At 37.5% G+C, this 23,174-nt stretch overlaps 1 protein-coding gene across 4 annotated transcripts in view; it reads left to right on the top strand.

Moving 5' to 3' along the window:
• Positions 1-23,174, top strand: part of LOC150105013 (sushi, von Willebrand factor type A, EGF and pentraxin domain-containing protein 1-like) — a 344,216-nt gene that overhangs the window by 64,747 nt on the left and 256,295 nt on the right. For all 4 annotated transcript variants that reach the window (XM_090396105.1, XM_090396104.1, XM_090396106.1 and 1 more), the window contains exon 2: positions 9,273-9,333. In XM_090396105.1, coding sequence (XP_090252231.1) covers positions 9,273-9,333 — 61 coding nt within the window. The remainder of the gene's footprint in view (positions 1-9,272; positions 9,334-23,174) is intronic.

Below are 23,174 nucleotides of genomic sequence, written 5' to 3'. Positions count from 1 at the left end.
CGTCAGAGATAATTCTGTAGATTCATTTGCAATCATTCTTCTTTTTACCTTCAAAGATCCATAGGACCAAAAATATTCGAAGAACAAACTTTTGGAAGACAAGATCTAAAGATTAAAAGAACTATCTTCAACCTTTTAGTCAACCACCGAAAAGGCAAAGCATGTTTTCTCCCAAAATTATTCAAATATCCTAACGTATTTAATTTCAAAACGTACTTCAGAGCGTTAGGCAATGTAGGAGTAGCTACACGGATAAAAAAAGCCCAAAATTTTTTAAAAAAATCATATATAGTAATTTGTTCTTTGTTCAATTTCAATCGCGCATATTTCAAGCGGCTGAAATGAGGTTCCTTCGAGGGGTTGTGGGGCTGACAAGACTCGACAGAGTCAGAAGCTCTGCAATTCGGGAAACCCTCAATACTCAACCACTGCTTCTCCGTGATGAGAGATCACAGTTACGTTGGTACGGGCACCTGGTCAGAATGCCATAAGAGAGGCTCCCAGCAGGCTCTCTTTGCCAAGTCAGAGGGGTGGAGGCCACGTGGAAGGCCAAGGACTAGCTGGATAGATTATATCCAAAACCTTGGATGGACACATTTGGGAGTCCCACCAGAACACCTGAGCTTGGTGGCGCAGGATCGTGACCATTAGAAGTTCCTCTTGCAACTGCCCCCCCCCCCACACAACCCAATTAGGAAAGGTGGGCCTTGAAGATGAAGGAATGAATGATTTTTTTTTTTTTTTACTTACAACCATGAAAGGTTGTTATATCTAGCACTGTGAATGGGCTAATTTTTTTTTTTTAACCCTACTGTAGAAACACGGAAGTTTTCAAACCACTTCACACTTCCAATAAGTGGGCAGTGGCCTCCCACAAGCCAATGAAATTAAAGTCCACCTAAAGACATTCACATATGTACTCTCTTTCAGACCAATAGACTACAGGTTGAAATCCTTCCGTGGGTGTGAATGTATTTAATATAAATTTAATGTTCGTGTTTCGAACGACTCTCAAATGCGAGAAATCAAGTCATTCTTGTTCAGATTGAGATTGTGTAGAAAGGATTTTCACAACTCTTTTTGAACGATGCTACAAAGAAACAGGAACTGATTGCATGTCATGATTTAAGTTAGTCTGTAATTTTTATTTAAGCCTTGAAGTGTAGTACAACAGAAATATATTAACCTCAATCAGTTTATATTCAGAAAATTATAATTAAAATTATAAAAATTATGAATTTATAAAAGAACATTCATTTAAGTTCTCCGAAATGCAGAACATAACCTTAAATTATAAACTGGTTCCCCTTGAGAAAATCGCGCCTTGTGAGACATGGAAATCCTGCATGAGAAATTGCCATATTTGACTTTAAAGTATGCAGAAAATTTAGCGAAAATACAACTAATCGAAAGAATATTCATCAAATAAACAATTCACAGAATACCAAGATATTGTCAAAACATAGATATTGCAGAACTATTGTGAAGTAACTTAAAGTATTTATAGCAGTAACTTTAGCACATCATTTTAGTCAAAGAAAACGATGTTATAAATGAATACGATTCTAGTCTTCCAAACAGTTGCGGTTTCCTTCTACCTCGTCTACATATGCAGAGTGGGATTTTTTTGTAGCCACTGACTTATTCTCTGTTTGAAATTCATAAATTATAAATTTTTGTGTGTTTAAAATATAAATTTCTATATATATATGTGCCTAAGCTTTCACTAATATTAATAGTTCTATACGTTAGATAAACATTTTATTTATTTAGGGGGGGGGGGATTTACTCCTCCCTGCAATAAATATTGTGAATATTTACAAAATACTTTCATAAATATTATTATACAATTTAGTTATTTGTGAAAATGTGAAGTATTTTTTATTAATAAAACAAAAGCCTCTCTAGTGTTCTACGGTACATTGCGCTGTTTTAAAATTCAGATCTCATTGTATACTGTAATATGTATCCTGCATTGTATACTGCATACAATTTTAGCACGGATTTATTAAACTATAAACTCGCAAAGAATAATATGAGTCATGTCAATTTTTTTTTCAGCACTTCAGTTATTTTTATTCTGGTTTATTGAAAAGCAGCACTTTTATTTTCTATTGCAGCAAATTTCACTTGCAGCAAATGTTTATGGAAACATGTTGATCAATTTACTGATTATGATCGTAGTATGTTTCCAGTTATCCTTTTACCTTTTTGCACTGGAATATCAGCACGTTGGTAAATATATATTCATAATTAATCCATTCATACTGACTGACTCGCCATTCGATACTGTCTTTCGATGAATTTTCTTGAAACTTTTTACCATAAGTATGTTTTCCTTGTGAAACTCATTTCTATTTCTTGACTAAAGCAATGATAGCCAATGGTATGTGCATGACACCATTTTTCGAAAACGTACACGTAATACATTTCCAATAGTACGAAGCATTGGAACAAAAGTTCTTGTAATTACTTCAGTATGCTCTACCCGCTGAAGGAATTTCGTTAGTGAAAAGGAACGAAGAGCAATGAACTTTTCTTCTTCTGCAATGACAGCTTTTCCTGACAGAGCGGATTAATTCTGCCATTGAATGGAGTAACTGACGTGTACCAATAGTTGCCTTTACGAAGAAACTTCTCCAAACTTTGAGAAAAGAAAACCAGTAATTCTATTTTAATATTTCTTCTTCTATAGTGTTACTATTATGATCCTCGTGCAATATTGGTTGATCAAATCTGAGTAGCAATTTATACAGAGCTTTTGCATGCAACCTTGCATTAAAAAAAATCATAACTGACAAACAACTTTTTCAAGAGTTGGTAGAAATGGACAAAATAGAAAATAAAAATGAATTCTCAATCACCCTGGAAACCGATAAAAACAAGTCGACCGAACAGACAAGCGAGCCATACTACTTATTGTTAAAACCGTTGCTATAGCAACGGTTTTAAGAAAAGCATGAGAACAGAAAATTGTGTTTTCTAGTAAGAGCTTATGCGTTTAGGAAGTGCTCAAATGGGATTCTGATTAAATTTGTAATGGGAAAAAGATGGAAAATTGATATCGACTTTTTAAACTAATGACAAAGTGACTGGTAACAGCAAATAGAGCAGAGTCTGTCAATATAAATCTAAAATTGTATTTGCCGAATTAATGGAAATAAAAAAAAAGAATGATGATATATAATGGATGCACAGATTTACAATAATTACTGTAATTAGTTTTGCTGATAACTCATTTTATTAGTGATTTTTTTTTTCTATAAACATCGTTAAAATTTACTTTGTCCATGTCGTTTGGTCTGGCAATGTAAAGCAATATACATCCGTTTTAATTAACATTGTTCCGGAAATATTTTACGCAAAAATTTTAAATTTCTTTTACAGATCTGAAATTAAAGTTTTTATAAGTAAGGTACTGGATTTTATTTTTTTGGAAACAGTTAACCACTAGTTACACATTTTATAAACTTAGAGCAATGATAAAATTAGTATTTTCCTTTTAAAAAATAAACAATCGGTTTGTTTACCCAGATCTGTTGCAATCCGATGCTGCAAAATTTTGTTTAAATACTGTAACTGAAAAACTAAATCTAATATACTTAACTTGTTCGCTGTATATTGACCAAACATTTCGTCAAGCCATCAATTTAAAAAAAAATGAAATTTGGCCTCTACTCGAGCGTATTTTCCTCCGATACTTTATCTCGTGTTACTGTGGAGTATTCGCATCCAATCAAGTGCTATAATTCCTTGAACGTTTAACAAAATAAACTTTATGGGGGTGGGTGAAAAAAAAAAAAACATCCTCCACAACGCCTCTCTCTCTCCTTAGTATTTTTATGGCTCTCTCGGGGAAATTGACTAGCTTTGTTAAAAGTAGCGATGACAAATATAATTGGGTAACTGAGACGATGTGTTATCTAACATCAGATATGATACACAGAAAAAAACAAAAACAAAAAAAAACAGATAAGAAACAGGCCAGATGTCGTCAAAATTTGCTTTATACTTAGTCGACTACGCTGGAAATGATCATCGATGATAAGTTCACTCAGTCCGTAAGAAAATCTAGTCCAAGACCTCTAACATACTCTTGTCCGAGTGTGTAAGTGTGATTACAATAATATTTAATAGTGATATGAGCTCTTGTTGCTTATATATATATATATATATATAAGATGGTTTTTTCCCCAGTTTATTCTGGGGTTTTTCATCCCGCAAAGCATGCAAACTGGCCTTGAGAACTCAACACTACAGACCACCTTATCCTGTAAACGGAGTGAGGTCCAATGATCAATGGACCCTCGACACCGCAAGGTAAAAGAGGGTATAAGGAAGATGAGATGAGATATAAGATGCCAAGATATTTTATTCTTGGTTTAATCCTTTATCTACGTGTAAACAAACAAGGTGAAGTATCTTCACGGGTGGGTTACTTGTATATAGAGGCTAATGACTTCACATCAATTGTCTTGGTATCCCATAATCCCTTTGGCATTTTACCACACGCCCTTTCGGATGTGTATAATGTTATGCATTATGAGAAGGACCACTACCCTTTAGACCAGGCGTCTTCAACCCTTCAGACAGTGCGGGCCGCATTAAAAATTTCAATGAAGCCCGCAGGCCACTAAGCTATACTGTGGTATTTAGAATTGTAAGATGCTTTCCAGATTCACAAGGAACGCCGTGCATTTGATACTTTAGATAAAATCCTATAAAAATAAACAAACTCAGCCTTTAAGAGCGTAGGTAGCAGTCGGGTTCGTGATAAGTAAATACAATCATTACTTGAAAAAAGATAATTTAATGAAGAAGACATTCATTTTTTAAAATGTCAATGGGCAACTTGGCAATGCTTTTCTTTGACCAGCTTGTCGATATTGGCATCAATGTTGGAAGTCGCTATGCGCAGAGTATTCTCGAGATGTTCGTCCGTAATCTGAGTTCTTGTCTTGAACTTCATATGCTTCATTCTGGAGAAGAACTGCTCACATAAGTATGTGCTTCCTAACAAGGCGCACATCTTCAAAGCATGGCGGCGAAAATTAGGGAATACTTCCTCAGAAATGTAGTCTTCATAAAATGTAAGCAAGGGCACATTGAATAATTTTTCTCTCAACGAAGAGTCGTTTTGGAGTTTAAGCAGCTCCATTTGTACTGAGCCTGGCATTTCGGCAGCATTGACACTGAATGGCATTGAAAATAAATCTAAAGCAGACTGCTGGTTACGAAAATCACTAAATCTCTCTTCGAACTCACTTCTTAACACGGCTAATTTTGTAGCGTATTCATCAAGAGACGAACAGTTGAAAGAAACTGAAAATTAGTTAAGTCTTTTTTTTGCGAGTTGTGCCTCCCAAAGTTAGAGCTTTGCAACAAAAGCTTTGATGTAATCAAACAGAGTGTGCATCGTTGATCTTTAGATTGTAGCCGCGTATTTAGGTCATTCATATGCAACGAGATGTCGGTCACAAAGGCGAAGTCTGGCATCCACTTCAGATGGTTAAATTCCGCAATCGGATTCCCCCTTAGTTTGCATGAACTGCTGTATTGCCTTCCTTAAGTCAAAGACTCTTTTAAGAACCTCCCCTCTGCTCAACCACTGCACATCACTATAATAAACCACATCGCCATGATACGCTTGAAATTGACGATGATTTAATCCACTTGCCCTAATAATGTCGACGACAGTCACAATAATTTTCATGACATTCTCAAATCCAATAGTTTTCGCGCACAAATTCTCCTGGTGGATTAAACAGTGGTAATGGACGAAATCTTTTCTTTCTAGTTCCCGTTCTCTCAGTAGCAGCGCAACAAAACCTTCGTTCTTTCCCACCATAGTAGGAGCACCATCAGTTGTTACACTTTCGAAGTTGGTTAAGCTGAGGTCGAAACGCTGGAGCGTTTTCTTGGCAGCTTCAAGAGTATCGGTGCCTTTCGTCGTTCCCTTCATAGGTATGAACGCTAGCGGTTCTTCTGTCACACTGAACTGTTGATTAATGCCGCGGACAAAGATAGCCAGTTGTGCTGTATCCTTCACATCTGTGTTCTCATCTCAAGCAAGTGAATATGACGTAAATTCGGACGACTGTTTTTTTTTTAAACTTCCTTCAATTGTCATTGGCAAGTTCTTCTACACGCCGTGCTACAGTTACCCCAGTCAAACTCGGTTTTTTAAACACTTCCTTATTATTTGGGCACAGAATATCCCCAGCAGCGATGAGACACTCTTTCACAAACTCGCCGTCCAAGAAGGCTTTTGATTTTTAGCAATTTTTTCAGCTATTACATAACATACTTTGACGCACGCTTCGCTCTCTTCCCTCTGCCTTTTAAACGTACCCTGCTGGCATTTTAAATCAATTTGGAGACGGTTCACTTTGTCCACATGAAGCCACCCTTGAAGGTGATCGAAATTGGACGCATGCTTTGCCTCATAGTGTCGACTCACGACAAATTAAACACACTGGCTTATCGTCGATCGGCACAAAAAAAAAGTACAAATTGGTCCACTTTTCATTAAAAACCCGACAAGAATCACTTGATTTACGCTTTTTTACTCATAGACGCTATAGTGATGGAAGGTGAACCCAAAATATGATTTAAAATGGCCGTGTAGCGGTTATTATCCACTGAATATGTCTCACACTAATCAAAAAAGTCTGGCAATATAAAGCCACAATAGGCTATGGCTGACACGACGAACCTGCGTGCGCTTATACACAAATATCGCACTGTTCACGACTGACATACCAGTCGTGAACAGTGTGGTATGTCACGACTGACATACCACACTGTTCACCATACTGACTATGGATGAGCTCCTCTTGTATTTATATGAAAATAACAAAGTACCGAAAACCTTCGAGATGTATCTGGAAGGCACTAGACAGCGCACTCGAACGAACTACTGCTTCAGCCATTTACCTGAAACGTTAGTACTAGTACTTAAGTACCGCTTGGCGGTAGTAGATGGCTGAAGAAGCATGTCTATTTAATATTTATTTTTATATGATTTTATGTAAAGTATCAAATGCACAGCGTTCCTTGTGAATCTGGAAAGCATCTTACAATTCTAAATACCGCAGTATATCTTAGTGGCCCGTGGACTTCATTGAAATTATTTTTTATTTAATCGCGTTTTAATGTTAAGTAGTTATTTTTTCAAAATGGCCGGCTGGCCACAGCAAAGAGCCCTCCCGGCCATGCGTTAAAAACCCCCGGTGTAATGGATACAGCAAGTGGGGGGGGGGGTTAGCGAACAGATAGTGGCCAGTCCCTTGATTCAGAAAGAAAAATATTTTTATATTTTTACAAATTCCTCAGTGGATTGCCTTAGAGTTGCCATCAACGCTCAAAGGATTGGCCTGTATTTATCTTTTAATCTCTCTTAAGTTTGGTTGAGATTCATAACGGTTGATTTGTCTCGGGTGCCAAACATAAAGTTCCTATTATGATATGAAATGAAGTGTATGAATCGGACCATAATAAGTGGGCGGCCATCGCATCAGTATACAGATTACGTGTACATAATCCTCATCTTGATTATTAGCTGAAAGGGATGACACATTAAATCAGAATTATTAATATTCAATTGTTTATTCGAGTGGAATTCACCTTCCTTTTATAGAGAACAGTGCATAGGCTTTTAATCATTCGCATCATTCATTGATATGGCGACCACTGATAGCTTAGCTCAGCTCAGTTCTACTCATTAGTTATCACAGTGCTGTATATTTTTCTGCTAACACTTCATCGTATGCTAACACCGCTTTCCTTTCTTCTGGATTATTCAGAGGAATTTTAGTGAAACTTGCCAATGGATTAGTCAATGAGGTCAATCGATTTTAGTTAACGATATAGGCAGTTTGAATTAGTAAGACGAATTGGCAATCTTGAGTAGCATGTAGAGGAATTTTGTTCTATCGTCTTCTAACATTCATCTCTTTGCCTGCTTCAAAGCGAAATTAAAGGAAATTGTAAGCTCATAAGACTAACTTATATCCAGCAAGAGCTATTTGTACTTAGAGTATAAACATTTCGGATTAGGTTACCTCCTGTAGTGAGAGTGATGTTTGAAGTGAACAACGGAAGGCTGTCCCTCGTGATGAAAAAAAAAGAAAAACTTTCCCATTGGACAAAATTCACGTGATCAACTCAAAGTACCTGCGTTGTATTTGTAAGAATTTGCATGACAGCAATGCTCACTGTGGAACTAATTTAGCAGAAAAAACTGGGATGACTGGCAAACCATTTACGCACTTCATCTGATGGCATTGTGGCCTTTTAAATCAGACATATGATTTAATCTTCAGTTGATTATTCAAGCGCCATTCACCTTTCTGTGGTAGAGATCAGTGTGTGAGCTTTTAATTGTTCGCTTCATTCATTCTTTGATGGGCATTCTACTCTTAACAGTTCGTCGACATTTTTTGAAACATGAATATCCTCAATGCGATGAAACTCCATATTATTGTTTTCAATGAATTTATGTACGTGCAATAAAATTATTTAAAAATTTCCGGTTTATTTTATTTTATTTATTTTTTCCAGAATCCTTGCGCATAGAAAGTAAGCGGAAAATTTTGTCTTCAGTCTCGACTTCATGTGTGGACATCTGTCATTTGCGGCATGGTAAAATGTTCGGTAAATCGCACATCTCATAAGTACCACACATTCTTAATGTTTTTTTTTTTTTTTTGTGGGAGGAAAAACCACCATTCATCAAAAAAAAACGTTCACTTTTAATCTTGTAGAAAATCTATCAGTGAGTTTTCACTCTGAGTTTTTAGCACATAGGATTCAAAGCATCAACAAAGTCGAATAGGCAGTGACAAAAATTAAACACCCGAGTAGCAAAATCACCAGGATGATGCAACATTTTCTATTGTCGAAGAGACCTAGATTCGAATCCTGTGCAGAACTCTTTGTAGGTATTTTCACCAAATTCAAATCGAGCAGACTTCAGGCTAATAATGCTGCGTTTCGCGTGCATTTAGAAGTTACCATTTGGGAAAATGTTAACTGTATTATGATTTTTATTGTACTAACCTACTAATATTGGTACGTTATTACGATATCTTTCTAGAAAAACGAATATTTTTATGCATGAACAATATTAGACTATCGGTATAAATATACCAAACAATCGCATAATATATTTTGGATATATGATGTGACTTAACATGCAGTTCACTTTGTCTTAACAAATATTTGGATTCTCTAACTTTTTATCTCGATTTTTCTTTATCCCTAAAACTTAGTTGCATTCGTGAAAGGGCATCTAGGCGTCGAACCCAAAGAAAGAAATGCTGACCAATTCAGGTAAATATTCTTATTCATTATGCTTGCAGTTTTCATGAATATGTTATATTATGCCTGACGCCAGAGAAATAGCGCATTGCTACTTAAAGCTAGAGATTTACTTATTTTCATTTATAATTTTTAGATGTTTAAATGGTTTATTTTTTACGATATTAAATTTAAATAGTTTCTTACTTTATACTTTTTAATTAAATATTTAATGTTAATATCGTATGTATAAATTAGCTGCCACTTTCTTGCTGCCATCTAGTGAGAACTATTTCAACTATGCAGTAAAAAGAAATGTCATAAGTCTTTTCAATAAAACCTTTTGGAAGTTTTTATTTAGAACTGCAAAAATTATCACCCCGTGATAATTTTTGCCGTGATAAATGGATATCACTCCGTGATAAATGGATAAAATAATCTAGATATTTATGTTCATGCATTAACACCATTCCCGCCTTTTTTTTTTCCTTTTTTTTTTTTTGTTTTTGTTTTGTTTTTAATTTTGTTCAGTGAATAGGAATGATATCTTCTGTCAAAATAATAATGGACCACCTCGGCAACAGAGCACAAACCTCTCCTGCTTTTTAAAAATTGACTTTCATAGCTAACAGTAAGCTTTTTTTTATATATATACAAACTCACAGCGATTAATTAGAAACTGAAAATGTCACGCTTGTTTGCAGCGATTTTTTTTCCCCCAGTCTACTGGATTAGCTTATAGTCATTTTAGTCATTATAGTCATTATAGATTTTTGTCAGTCTCTCTTATAATCAGCACAGTTCTAAAGTGCATATTTGTATTTTTGTTCTTTATTTCCGCATCTTGATTTCTTTGCGTTCTCTTTTGGATCTCATTAGTCGTATCGTCCTTGTTTTTGTATCTGCTATTATATCTCTAATATGCAATTCCACTTCCTTGTGGTCATTTCCATACGTATACTCTCATATCGTATCCTTGAAGTGTTTTACATCTGTGCTTTCATTCCGTCCCCTCTACTTCATTTCGGTTGGTGTTTGCTTTTTCTTTATTTAGTGCCTTTCAACTATGCTGAAATATATAAATGTTTGCTTTTATAATCTAATATTTTATTCTGCAACTGTTTGTTTTTCCTTTCATTCGAATCCAGGTCCATGAACGATTTCTTCGGTTCGAAATACCTGGGTACGAATATATATATATATTAATTTCTGGTACTCGTATTTCTGTTTTTTTAAGAGATGTAATTAACCGGGTTGGGATTGTTTGCTGTCACCAGTGATGTAAGAGAAATTGTTCATAAACCATCTAAACAAACCAGTTAATCCTGAACATGAGCATTCCCCAGACACTTAGATTTCTTCCTCAGTAGTAATTCTTAAAAGTGGGCTGTTGATGCTTGTTGTGAAGGTAATTCACATCACCCCTTGGTGGCAGAAGCAGTTAAAATCAAGGCTGTCTGCAGAAGTGCAAAAGGTTTCGACAACCTACAAGTCGAGCATACTAGAAATATAGATATTCGGGCTTGTTGGATAAAGAAAGGAATTTCTGTATAACTTTCATATGGGAGGATAATCATTCTCCAATCTACCAGGTTTAGTTTCCTATCTTTTATACTCCTTTAGGAATTGCTATAAAATGCCTTCATTTGATATATATATATATATACATACTAATACATACATATAATAATAATAATAATAATATTATTATAATCACGTGACACTTCCAGGGAGTCCAATGACTCATCAACTACTCTACAACTCTCCGTCTCCACTACTCAATCCACCAACTACAATTAACCGCAACCACGCTAACGCCATCTGCCGCCCATTACCGATGTTCTTTCTTGCAGTTATCTGTTGCTTCAATATCATTTTTCTTCTAGGTGTTTAATCAGAACTTTTCAACACACACACACACACACACACACACACACACACACACACACACACACACACACACACACACACACACACACACACACACACACACACACACACACACACACACACACACACACAGAGTATATTATATGGCTGGCTATAATAAACTCGCTAATTTTCACCTGCAGATAAACTCGGTTAAGACTTGAAACTGTAATATTGGTTAGGTTAATTTTACCCTAAAAATGACAGGCGTAATTTAAGGAGAGGAATCAATTCAAGTGCGTGAGCCTGAAATTCATTTTCCCTATCACGTGCTGATTCTTCAAAAAATATCGGAGACTTTTCTACTGAATGCATACTGCAGGTTGAAGAACGACGGGACATTAATGCACTCTGATTGGGAAATCGAAGTGCGCAATCCTCAGAATCAAAATTCTCGTCACGAGGAGAGCAATTTTTAATGACTCCAATTGAAGATGAGTTAACAAATATGCGGAGGAAGCAGGCACATCGGCTACAAGAACACCTAATTAAGGGTAATACTATTAGAGGGCAGTATATGCGTAGTGTGGAGATGGTGGATTAAGTAATGCAGACGGTCGCGGGCTGTGTGGTACTCGAATGAAAAGTTCATTTGCGGAATATTTGCGATAAAACAATCAACATTTAACGAGAAGTAAAAATGAAGTGGCGTGAAGTAGTCGAATGGATGTGCCAGTATTTTCTTTGAGAGCAGTGTTCGCGTTTTGACTGTTTTAAAGCTACGCATTGTATGTTAACTTATTTTACTTTACAAATCTAACAAAAAATGAAATGAACGTTAAAAGCAATTTGGCACTTTAACAGTGGAGCGAAGATAAAATCTGATGCTAGGCATAATGAGAATAGCAATACTTTTGTCGCTTTGGTTGTACGACCGAAGTAACCGAGGCTAGTATATAATTTAATTACTTGTATGTCCTCCAGTCGGTTTGCAAATCTTGTTTTGCTGAATGAAACTCATATCTAGTGGGGAGGGGGAACTCTCAACCGTCGTATGAGATCAACTAAATCGCTTTCATTTGAAAAGTCCTCATTAAGGTTCCTTGAATCCTACACGGAATGGAGGCAGCTACACATAACAGAAGTAGTGTTTAATATGGATATAAAGTTATCATGGAAAATACAAATGTGAGATAAGATTTCAAAATTAACTAAACATAAGAACCTGAAGAATAAACCATAACATAATTCGAAGGGAAAGGAATTAAAGTCTATTGACGTGTAGAAGGAATCGCAGTCTGAATGTAAAATTTCATTAGGTACTATTAAGTCTGAAGTATGCGATGCCTATAAAACATTTAATTTATTTGTGATAATGATGTTACTATACATTATGAAATCATCCTCACTGGCATGAAGATTTCATTATCATCCATTTTTCAAGTCCGGGTTCAACAGAAAACTTTACAGCTTCATGATCATGAACTAATATCTCAAACACTGATCTTTATACTAATATTCAATCTTACGAGGATAGCCTGTTCATCTTGAATGCCTCTAAAACACAGCGATGCCTTTTTCTCTCGTACCTTCAGCAATACGTAATTCGCCAGTAGGGTTGCCATGTAAACGAGGGGGGTGTCTATTTATTTTATTATTTATATAGTTTATCTCTGCTTATGTTTCTTTAACTTAACATTCGTCTTCTATTATTTCCCTTCTTTATTGTTCTACCTTAAGTATAATTTTTATTGCCTGGGATCTCCAGATATTTATTTTGATTGAAAACTGCGCCTCTGAAATTCCCCTATAGGCAAAAGAAAGTTTTTATACCCTAGTAGATCAATTAATCACTTATATCCTATTTTAGCCAAGGTTTGCAGTCATGGCAAAATTTACTCATAAATCACTACTAATGAACGGGGTTCTGCTGTCAGGTCCAAAATAGTGTTTTTTTTTTAATCAGTGCATTGCAAAAGATTGAATCGGACAACTATTTTTATCAACAATAACAACAAGTTTAATTTCTGATCACATAATTATACATATCACTTGAAATCACAAGATTCATTTTATAAAAGGTAATTCTTAGTCTTTCTCAATCACTCAACTTGGTTTCTATTAAATTCTCTCGCACTTACTTAGTTGGACCTTCAACAAGCATACTTTATAATACAAATATCAGGAGGTTATACCTATAACATGAAATCGTGAGTTGCGCTTGACATTCCTAATTTAGCATCAATCAAAATACAACATACATGTATACAAATATCTCTCTCAGAATCTCATTCCTTTCAAACACTTGATCATAATTTAGGCAATTATATTTTATACAATCCACCTCATTGAGTTTCAAACATTCCAATGATACGATAGCAGGAACATACTCTATCACAATATCCAATCATAAGTACACATATAATCAATTAAAGAAATTTCAATAACTCAATCTTTTCTCCAAGGGAAATTAACTGCGCTCATGCTTCACTCATTTTGCGATTACACACATTTGCTCTAAATACTATCTCTTTAAACTAGACAATTTTACAGTGCAATAGGGAATTCTTTCTTAATTCATAAACAATAAACGAATATGTAGACTCACATGGGTCTCTTCCTATCTTCTATGTGTCTTCCATCCTTTCCTTATTCCGGCGCTTGAGTAGGGTTTCTCTCCTCCATTCCGTGTTTTGGAATTCTCCTTGAAACGACACCAGACGCCGATGAATAGTCGTAGCAGCAGGCGAGATATAGGGTAGGCGTTCCAGCATCTTGAATTGCCCGTCAAAGGATTTCTGCATAGGCCTGGTCGCACTTATTCGACTACAGGACCTTTACGCAAGATTTCTCCTTAACTATCGCCTCCGGATATCTTCGGCTGTGACTGGAACGACTTCGGTGGACGGTCTCTCCACCCCTCCCCTCCAGAAGTTACAGCAACTCGGATCCTCGATCTCTTGTGGATGGTTCACTATGAAGAAAAGGAAGCCCTTCTCGATTAACATTTCTGGCTCTAAGGGTGAAGCAAAGCGCTTTTCATGTTCCCTGCTATCTGGCATGGAAACCGTGAGTGGAAATGTTTGTGAGCTAATTGCTCGCCCTGGGCGGGCTTGGAGGTTAAATATCAGAGGGGGGGGGGATTAGTATGGCTTTGGGTCTTTTGTATTTGAAGCAGTCTGTGGCATCGTAATTCGTAGCTAGTTGAACCAGTTCATTGGGGTGTGCCGATGCTTTTTTGAAGAACTTTGTTGCTGTAGTTTGCAGAAAAGTGTATATGTAGGGGACATCTGTGTCTCGATGGAGCTGCACAGTTCTAATGAACCATGGGGCGGTTAGGATCATACGAAGGCATTTATTCTGTATTCGTTGCAATTTGAGAATGTTAGTATCAGCGGTATGACTCCAGGCTGGAGAAGCATAAGTGAGTATAGGGCGGATCATCAGTTTGTAGATAAGTAGTTTGATTCTGGGGTTTAGTCTGGTCCTGTTGATCAGGGGATAGAGTTGAGCAATGGCTTTTGATGCCTTTGCACAGAGAGCCTTGATATGAGAATTGAAAGTTAGCCTTTTGTCTAGTATTACGCCAAGGTATTTGACTTCTGTTTTCCAGGGGATTTTTGTGTTGAAAAGGAGGATGTCCTCTTTGGGAAGTATCGGTCTTCTAGTGAATAGTATGGCTATGCTCTTCTGGGGGTTTACTTGTAGTCTCCATTTAGAGAACCACTTCTCAATCTGTAGTATGTTTTCTTGTAGTTTGTTGATGGCTGTGTGTGGTTTTAGAGATCTGGTTAATACCGATGTATCATCTGCATACAGGGCCAGGATGGATGACAATGGATTGTGTGGGATATCAGCCATGTGTACATGGAAAACAGAATCGGAGCTAGTAATGATCCTTGTGGGACTCCAGCCATGAGACGTTTCTGGGCTGAGACTGTGCCATTGATCTTGATTTGCATATACCTGTCGGAAAGGTATGATTTTATTAGTTGTACCATTTCCTGTGGTATCCCAGCTGAGGTCATTTTATGTAGCAGTCCATAATGCCAGATTTTATCAAATGCACTGGCTATGTCAAGGAAGACAGCACCCGTGCATTGGTGCCAGTTATATCCTGTGGAGATATATTCTACTAATCTGGGTATCTGTGGGTGGTGCTGTGGTACTGGCTGAATCCAAACTGTTCTTTAGGGAGAATGTTTCGGTTGTGTACAGAGGTTTGGAGTCTGGTGAGTATAACTTTTTCTGCGATCTTTCCCAAGTTTGAGATGAGGCTGATGGGCCGATAATTTTGAGGTAAGCATGGATCTTTTCCTGGCTTATGGATTAGGATTATATCTGCCACTTTCCAGCTGGAAGGGAAATGTTTGAAACAGAGGATGGAGTTGATTATATTAGTAAGGTGCACAATGGCTATTCGAGGTAGCAACTTGATTATTTTGTTGGTGATGCCATCTGGACCAGGAGCCTTCTTGTTCTTTAATTTCTTGATTATGTCATATATTTCTGCTGGGGAAGTGGGTGTAATCTGTTTAGAGCAGCTTTCAGAGGGTTTTAATGGAGGGTTTTGCTTTTGTTTTTGATGTTTCTTATCAGTTTCCATATGGAGTGATTGTCAGGAGTGATAGAAGGCAATCTTTTTTCCCAGAGTTGACTTCTATGTGCTTTAAGGGCATCTCTCACCTCAGAGTTTAATCTGTTCAGGATTCGTTTGTCTTGTGGTGCACGGATATTATGAAACCTTTTTTTTGCTTTATTTTTCTCCTTGATTAGGTTCATGATGTCGTCTGGTAAGTGGTTGGGCCTGAGGGTAGTTGCGGCTGCAGTGACTGTCATGAGAGCTGTATTAATTTGTTGGGTAAGATCCTTAACAGCTGTTTCAATATCTTCTTTAGATTTTACAAGTGGCACAGGACCTATGTATTTTGGAAGTATTTTGGATAATTTATCCCATGATATGAATGCGTGTGGGGGATGGGACAGTTTTTCTTGGTTTCCCAGCTGTAGCAGTATAGGATTATGGTCAGATGAAAGGTCATTTAGTGTCATCAAACTGTGCTGGAGTCTCACATTCTGTAATATGACTATGTCTAAGACATCAGCAGTGCCATGTGTGTTGTGATGGGTAGGTTCAGTGGGACCTTCCACAACTGCGTAGCTTGATCCAGTATAGTTGGCGAGTATATGACCATTTTTGTTGGTGGTTCGACTGTTCCAGGCAGGGTGTTTGGCATTCAAGTCCCCAGCAATGACGACAGGCTCTCCGGTGCCAAGGATAGCATCCAAATCCGAAGGTAGTAAAGATTTTAATGGAGGATTGTATGCTGCGTAGATTTTTAGTCTACCAGCCGAGCTTGTGAGAACCTCCACGCCTGTAACCTCAAGATTGGTAGTAGTTGGGATGTTTACAGTGTGGTGACTCATGTATTTCTTTATAAAAATGGCCGTGCCTCCACCTCTGTAGCCTAACCTGTCAGTTCTATATATATCATATCCTCTGATTCTGGGGCAGTCAGCAGGTCTCAGATGTGTCTCACTTATCAAGATGATGTCTGGGTGATGTCTTTCGGTGAATTCTTGAATTTCTAATATTTTGTTTCTCAGGACATTTGCATTCCATGCGACTATCTTTAGGGAATATGGGGTGATTTTGTGTCTATTCATTAGAGAGTGCAGCTAAGATGGACTGACATTCATGCAGAAATCTTTTTGTGGAGTCTAATGATGGGTTTGCCTTTACAACATCCTGTAGCATAATTGTAAGAGATACATTGATGGTAGCTGCCAGATTTGGAGTTGATGTCCGATGGATCTGGCCTTGCATAGTTTTTGATGAGCGAGCCAAATCAGCGTAGGATCTTGTCTGTTGTTGATGACAGGTTGTTTTAAGGGCCTCAGGCTGCGGAGTTGTAGTTGATGCTCCCGAACTGGTAGAGGAGTTATTCTGATTGCTAATTTCTGTCTGCCTGTTTTTTGGATGTTTAATACATCCTCTATAGTTGGCTGGGTGGGGTCCACCACAGTTGGCACACTTAGCCGGGGTGGATTTTGGCTTGGTGCAGGTGTTTGTGGGGTGGCTCTGCCCACATTTTAGACATTTGAAATGGTTTCAAATTCTCATCTTCGAACCAACCCTTTTATACACCAGAGTCCCTGCACCTTTGATTAAGTTTTTGGGACCCCTAGCGTCCCTGTGCGAGTCGTCTTGCTAGTAGTTTGGAGAACTCTGTATAATGTTTCTCGAAAATTCGCCGACAATCTTACTTCCTCCCTTTATTGCCTTAATCTTGCCTACAGGCCTTTCTTTTTGATTCGTGCCGCGCCCTTTCAATATTGACCTCGAAGGTCACCCGCGACAGATCGTGCAAACAATCTTCAAAAGACATGCCGAATTTCGTGCGATGCTCTTGGTTTCAATACTTCTACATCCCTTCTTAAACAATGAGCGAGTTAATTCCCTTTGGGCTTATTTTGCTCTTTATACAGATAGCTTTACATAGAGAACTAAAATATACATTTTTACAAGAAAATTTAGGTGAATTCCTACTGTAAAAAGTCGATGTTTTTAGATAATTTATTTTGGCAACATCGAATTTTTACAGCCACCTGTCACGAATTAGGCAGGACATCCCGAATTTTAAGAAATTTTTCAGCGTCCCGAATTACACCTTAGCGGGACAACTTATATATTTAAAATACAAATATTATTAAATCACTAATACCGGTGCCAATATATTCAATCTTTTAATTTTTTATAAGGTTAGAATTACATATTCAACTTTGGCTTTTTCATTTTATACATTTAGAGGAGAAGAAGACTTTCATATTCGATAAGTGTGTCCCTCTTTGGACTTACCGAAAGGTGGCAACCCTATTCTCCAGACTGGATGAGATCTCTCTCCTTTTGACATTTACCTCCAGCTTCTCATGCCATACACGCCACATTAATAACTGTCCCGTCTAATAAAACTAGGCATTCTCCTCCGCTCAAGATGCTATTTTTCACGCATGTCACTACTTACAAATCTTATATTCGCCAATCCTTAGAGTATTGTTCACATGTTTCAGGTGGTGAACCTAAAATTCCCTAAAAATTCTAGTGCTGTCCAGAAGAGAGCAATTCGACACATAGATGATACTTTCCTCACACTAACTTTAGTTTCTGCACAGACACATCATTCAACTCTTCTACAGGTACTTCTTTTGGTGGAAGCTGCCCAACATCCCTTTTTCAGTACAACTACAAGCATATCGAGCCTGTTTCTCATCTTCCCAATTTAGTTAATCAATCTTCGTCCTCTGGAGCGGCCTTCCTCATATGCTGTTTCCCAACTACAACCTCCGACTTTTCACGCTTCTAGAAAAACAACAACAGATTTCTTCCTTCTTAATTCTCACTTGCACTTCTCACACAGCACTGATGTGCTGTAGGTTCTACCTGTCATGTATGGGGTAATTATAAAAATCTATAAAAAACGAACTTTTTATGATATGTATATTCTCCTTTGTTTTTAAATATAGAATATCACCCAAAAGTTGTTCATTGCTTTTGGAGTCTCCAATAACCAAGGAAGTGGCCTCAAACGGATGTTAGTCTACTTACTAAAGATTTTCATAAATATTCAGAACATGAGATTCGAACCTCTGCCTATCCCGAATTTGGGTTATGGGGTGGGGGAATGCTTCCTTATAAGATATATTTAGCATATGTATTCTCCATTAACAATAAGTGCATGATTTAATTTTACTTTAAATTTTCCTCTAACAAGCACGTCACCATCATAATCTTTTATGTAAACAAGCTATTAAAAACTCGGTTCTGTTTTGGATGTTTGTTCTAAACCGTACATGTCAAGCTGTCCCATTTAAACTTTCTTTCTACGGCCATGTAAGTTTATGCTATTTGCATTCTAAGATGAATTGTATCCTTCAAGATTAGAAATCTTTTCTGTGAAGAAAGCCGACCGTTATAACAATTGGACGTATTTTGATGAATGTATCAAAAGCACAGTTTGTTATCCCAATGTCAGTGCATAATCAGAACAGGAACTACGTGACCAGGATGTGAAAGCCAATTAAAGTGTTTTGCTAAGAAGCATGCTCATTTTCTTCAATTTAAACTCGCGTTAACTCTTCCATCTGTCTTATCTTTCCAGGAAGTACAGCACTAAGGAAACAATAAAAACGAAGGTCAGAGGCATTTAACAAGAGAAGAGGACAATGCTTTAGGCTCTTGCTATAACTGTTTAGGAAAATTCCTAGCCAAAAGTTTGTTTTTATAATTTTATCAACTATCAACTTTACTGACATAAGGGGTGAAGCAAAAGCTTTTCATATTCCCGGCTATCTAGAGAGAAACTGTGAGTGGAGAAAGTTTATGAGCTAATTGCTCGCCCTGAGTGGGCTAGGAGATTAGTCCTCAGTGTTGAAGTTTAGGATGGCTTTAGGTCTTTTATGTTTGAAATAATCCATTGCGTCATAATCTGCAGCCAGTTGGATCAGTTTGTTAGGGTGCACATATGCTTTTGAGAAGAATTTGATTGCTATAGTCTGCATGAAAGTGTAAATATAGGGGACATTTGTGTCCCGATGTAGCTGGAAAGTTCGGATGAACCACTGGGCGCCCAGGATCATTCTGAGACATTTATTCTGGATACGTTGTAATTTTAGAATATTAGTATTTGAAGTATGACTCCAGGCCGGTGAAGCGTAGGTGAGTATCGGACGAACCATCAGTTTGTATATGGTGCTCAGTTTATTGTTTCTGTTAATTAGCGGGTAGAGCTGGGCTATGGTTTTTGATGTGTTTGCACAGAGAATCTTGATATGGGAGCTGAAAGTCAGTTTTCTGTCCAATATTACACCAAGATATTTGATCTCAGTTTTCCACGAATTTTAGTGTTGAAAAGGAGAATAGCTTCTTTAGGAAGCACTAATCTTCTAGAGAATAGGATGGCTACACTCTTCAGGGGATTCACTCGGAGTCGCCATTTGGAGAAATATTGTTCGATTAGCAGTAGGTTTTCTTGCAGTTTCTTGATGGCTAGGTGAGACTTTAAAGATCTGGCCAATATCGGTGTGTCATCAGTGTATAGAGCTTTAATTGAAGATAATGGGTTGTGCGGTATATCATACAAGTATAAGGATCCTTGTAGAACTCCAGGCAAGATGCGTTTTTGTGTCGAGACTAGCCCACACATCCTGACTTGGATGCACCTATCGTAGAGGTATGCCTTTATAAGATGAATGATTCCGATCGGTATACACCAGATGATATCAGTTTGTATAGCAAACCATGCCAAACCTTATCAAATGCATTGGCTATGTCAAGGAAAACAGCCCCAGTGCATTGACGCCAGTTAAAACCCGTGATGATGTGTTCCACTAATCTGTGTATTTGTTGCGTGGTATGCGATTGTCGGAAGCCAAACTGCTCCTCAGGCAGGATATTTAGTCGGAGTACTGAATCTTGGAGTCTGGTAAGAATTACCTTCTCGGCAATTTTGCCGAGATTTGAGATGAGGCTGATTGGTCTGTAATTTTGAGGCAATCTAGGATATTTTCCGGGTTTATGGATCGGTATTATGTCCGCCAGTTTCCAGTAGGAAGGGAAATGTTTGTAGTGAAGGATGGAGTTAATTATATTTGTCAGATGGACAATAATTCTACTTGGTAGAAGCTTTATTACTTTGTTAGAGATACCATCGGGTCCAGGAGCCATTTTGTTCTTGAACTTCTTAATAATAGCATATATTTCAGCAGGTGAGGTGGGTGCAATTTGAGTGGAATATGTGAGAGCAGAACTGAGTGAATATCTGACGTTATGGTGGATCTTGTATATATGGTAAAAATCGAGGTGATCGTATGCAGGTTTACATTGTTTTTCAAGATGATTTGCTTCAGCTTTATCAGCATCAGTGTGGATGAGACCTGAATCTGTTTAGATGGAGGAAGAGGTTTATTTCTGTTTTTAATCTTTCGGATGAGATTCCATATGGAGTGGTTATCATAGAGATGGAGGTCAGTTTTTCTTCCCAGAGTTGAGTTCTATGGGCTGCGAGGGCATCTCTCACTGCAGAGTTGAACCTGTTCAAGATCCGTTTGTCTTGCGGCGCCCTGGTGTCGTGGTATCTTTTTCTTGCCTTATTTTTTTCTCTAATCAGATTCATAATATCTTCTGGCAAGTGATTGGATTTGCGAGTAGTTGCAGGGTTAGTAACTGCTGCACAGGCTGCTTTAATCTGTTCTGTTAGATTTTTAACAGCTGTTTCAATTTCCTCTTTTGATTTAATGATGGGAATAGGACCAATATATTTTGGAAGTACCTTAGAGAGAATGAGTGGATGAGTGGGGGGGGAGATAATTTTTCAAGGTTTCCCAATTTTAACCGTATTGGGTTATGGTCTGATGACAGATCTTTAATCGTCATTAAATCGTATTGGAGTCTGATGTGCTGCAATATGGCTATGTCCAACATATCAGCCCGACCATAAGTGTTGTGATGGGTGGAGTCAGCTGGACCTATTACATGAAGGTTGTTGAAACCAGCATAGTTTTTAAATCACCTGCCACAATGATAGGCTCTCCGGTATCGAATAAGGCGTTCAAATCCGAGAACAGTAATGATTTTTGTGGAGGATGATATGCTGCGAAGATTTTTAATTTGCCGACAGAACTCGTAAGAATCGTAAGAACTCGAGGTTGGTGGTAGGAGGGATGTTTATGGAGTGATGAGAGATGAAATTTTTAATAAAAATCCGTGGCTCCTCCTCTGTGGGATAGTCTATCAGCTCTGTACAGTTGGTATCCGCAAATTTTGGGGTTGTCTGAAGGTCTTAGGTGCGTTCGTCTCATTCAGTAAAAGGACTTCTGGCTGATGCCTTTGGACGAAATTTTGAAGTTCTAAATTTTTTTTTTATATATATAATTTTGTTTATTATTAGAGTTAATATCCGTTTTCAGTTGTTTACTCGTATCCTGATTGGACTGCTTGATTTATTAATTTTCAGAGATGTTAATACGTAAATTGACGACAACTTATTTAAAATGCAAACGCGCCATTGTTTGTATTAATGCAATTTCCGTTAGATAGGCAAATTATTATAGGAATGTTGCGTATCGTGATAAAAAGTAGACGACATACCAATAAGTTTTGTCAGGTATCATAAAGATGTTTTTTTTTTTTTTTTTTGTTTTTTTTTGTGAGTTCCTGATTAGTGCCTGAATTAAAATATTCTCATTTATTGTAGTTTAGTCCTAAGCCGGTTTGTTCTTTAAATTTATTCTGTGTTGGTCAACCACGTTAACTCAGTGATCCTCCTGATCCTGTCCAACGTTCATCTATCACATTTAATATTTATAATCAAAGCATAACGTACGATAGATATGATGGACAGCTTACCTTGTAGGCATCAAATTTTTAATAGGTTGCATGAGAACTGAGGAAAGAACGGACTATGGGTTGTCGGAGATTAACTGGTAATTAGTTGTGTAATTCTCAGGCTCCCACAAAGTTTTACTCTTTAGTATGATATCTCCGGACTGTATAGCTGGTCCCTATACTTTGACCGCTTTAAAATGACCCACATCACTTTTCAATGATCGCGAATGAACCAACTGTGTGTTTAGTTTGTTTGCGGATTAATAAATAAATAAATAAAACTACCCCATCCTCATCGATGAGAATCGAGCTCGGGTCTTTTGCAGCCAAAGCTCATTATGCTGTTCCTACTAGGCTATAGAGGCTCTTTTGGGGGGGAAGGGGGGGGAGAGGTCCTTATAACGCATAGCATCTTCACCTATAAGATGCTTTACCTTCGCGCGTCTTCACGAAGGTGAAGACGCGCGAATGACAAGAAGGTGCACTGCATGTTATTAGTAAGGTCAAGTGGCGTGTTTTTTTGTTTTTTTTTCTCCAGAGGGATTGAATTTTATTTGGAGCATTCCATACTGATTAAGATGTGGGATCATTTTTATTGCTTTTTTTCCAGTTTCCTGGCTAG

Source organism: Typopeltis vanoorti, chromosome 7 (assembly GCF_054136105.1).
Source record: "Typopeltis vanoorti isolate ZY-2024b chromosome 7, IOZ_Tvanoo_1.0, whole genome shotgun sequence".
Lineage (NCBI taxonomy): Eukaryota > Metazoa > Arthropoda > Arachnida > Uropygi > Thelyphonidae > Typopeltis > Typopeltis vanoorti.
The sequence above is the reverse complement of the archived record's forward strand: the minus strand, read 5'-3'. Positions and strand labels throughout refer to the sequence as shown.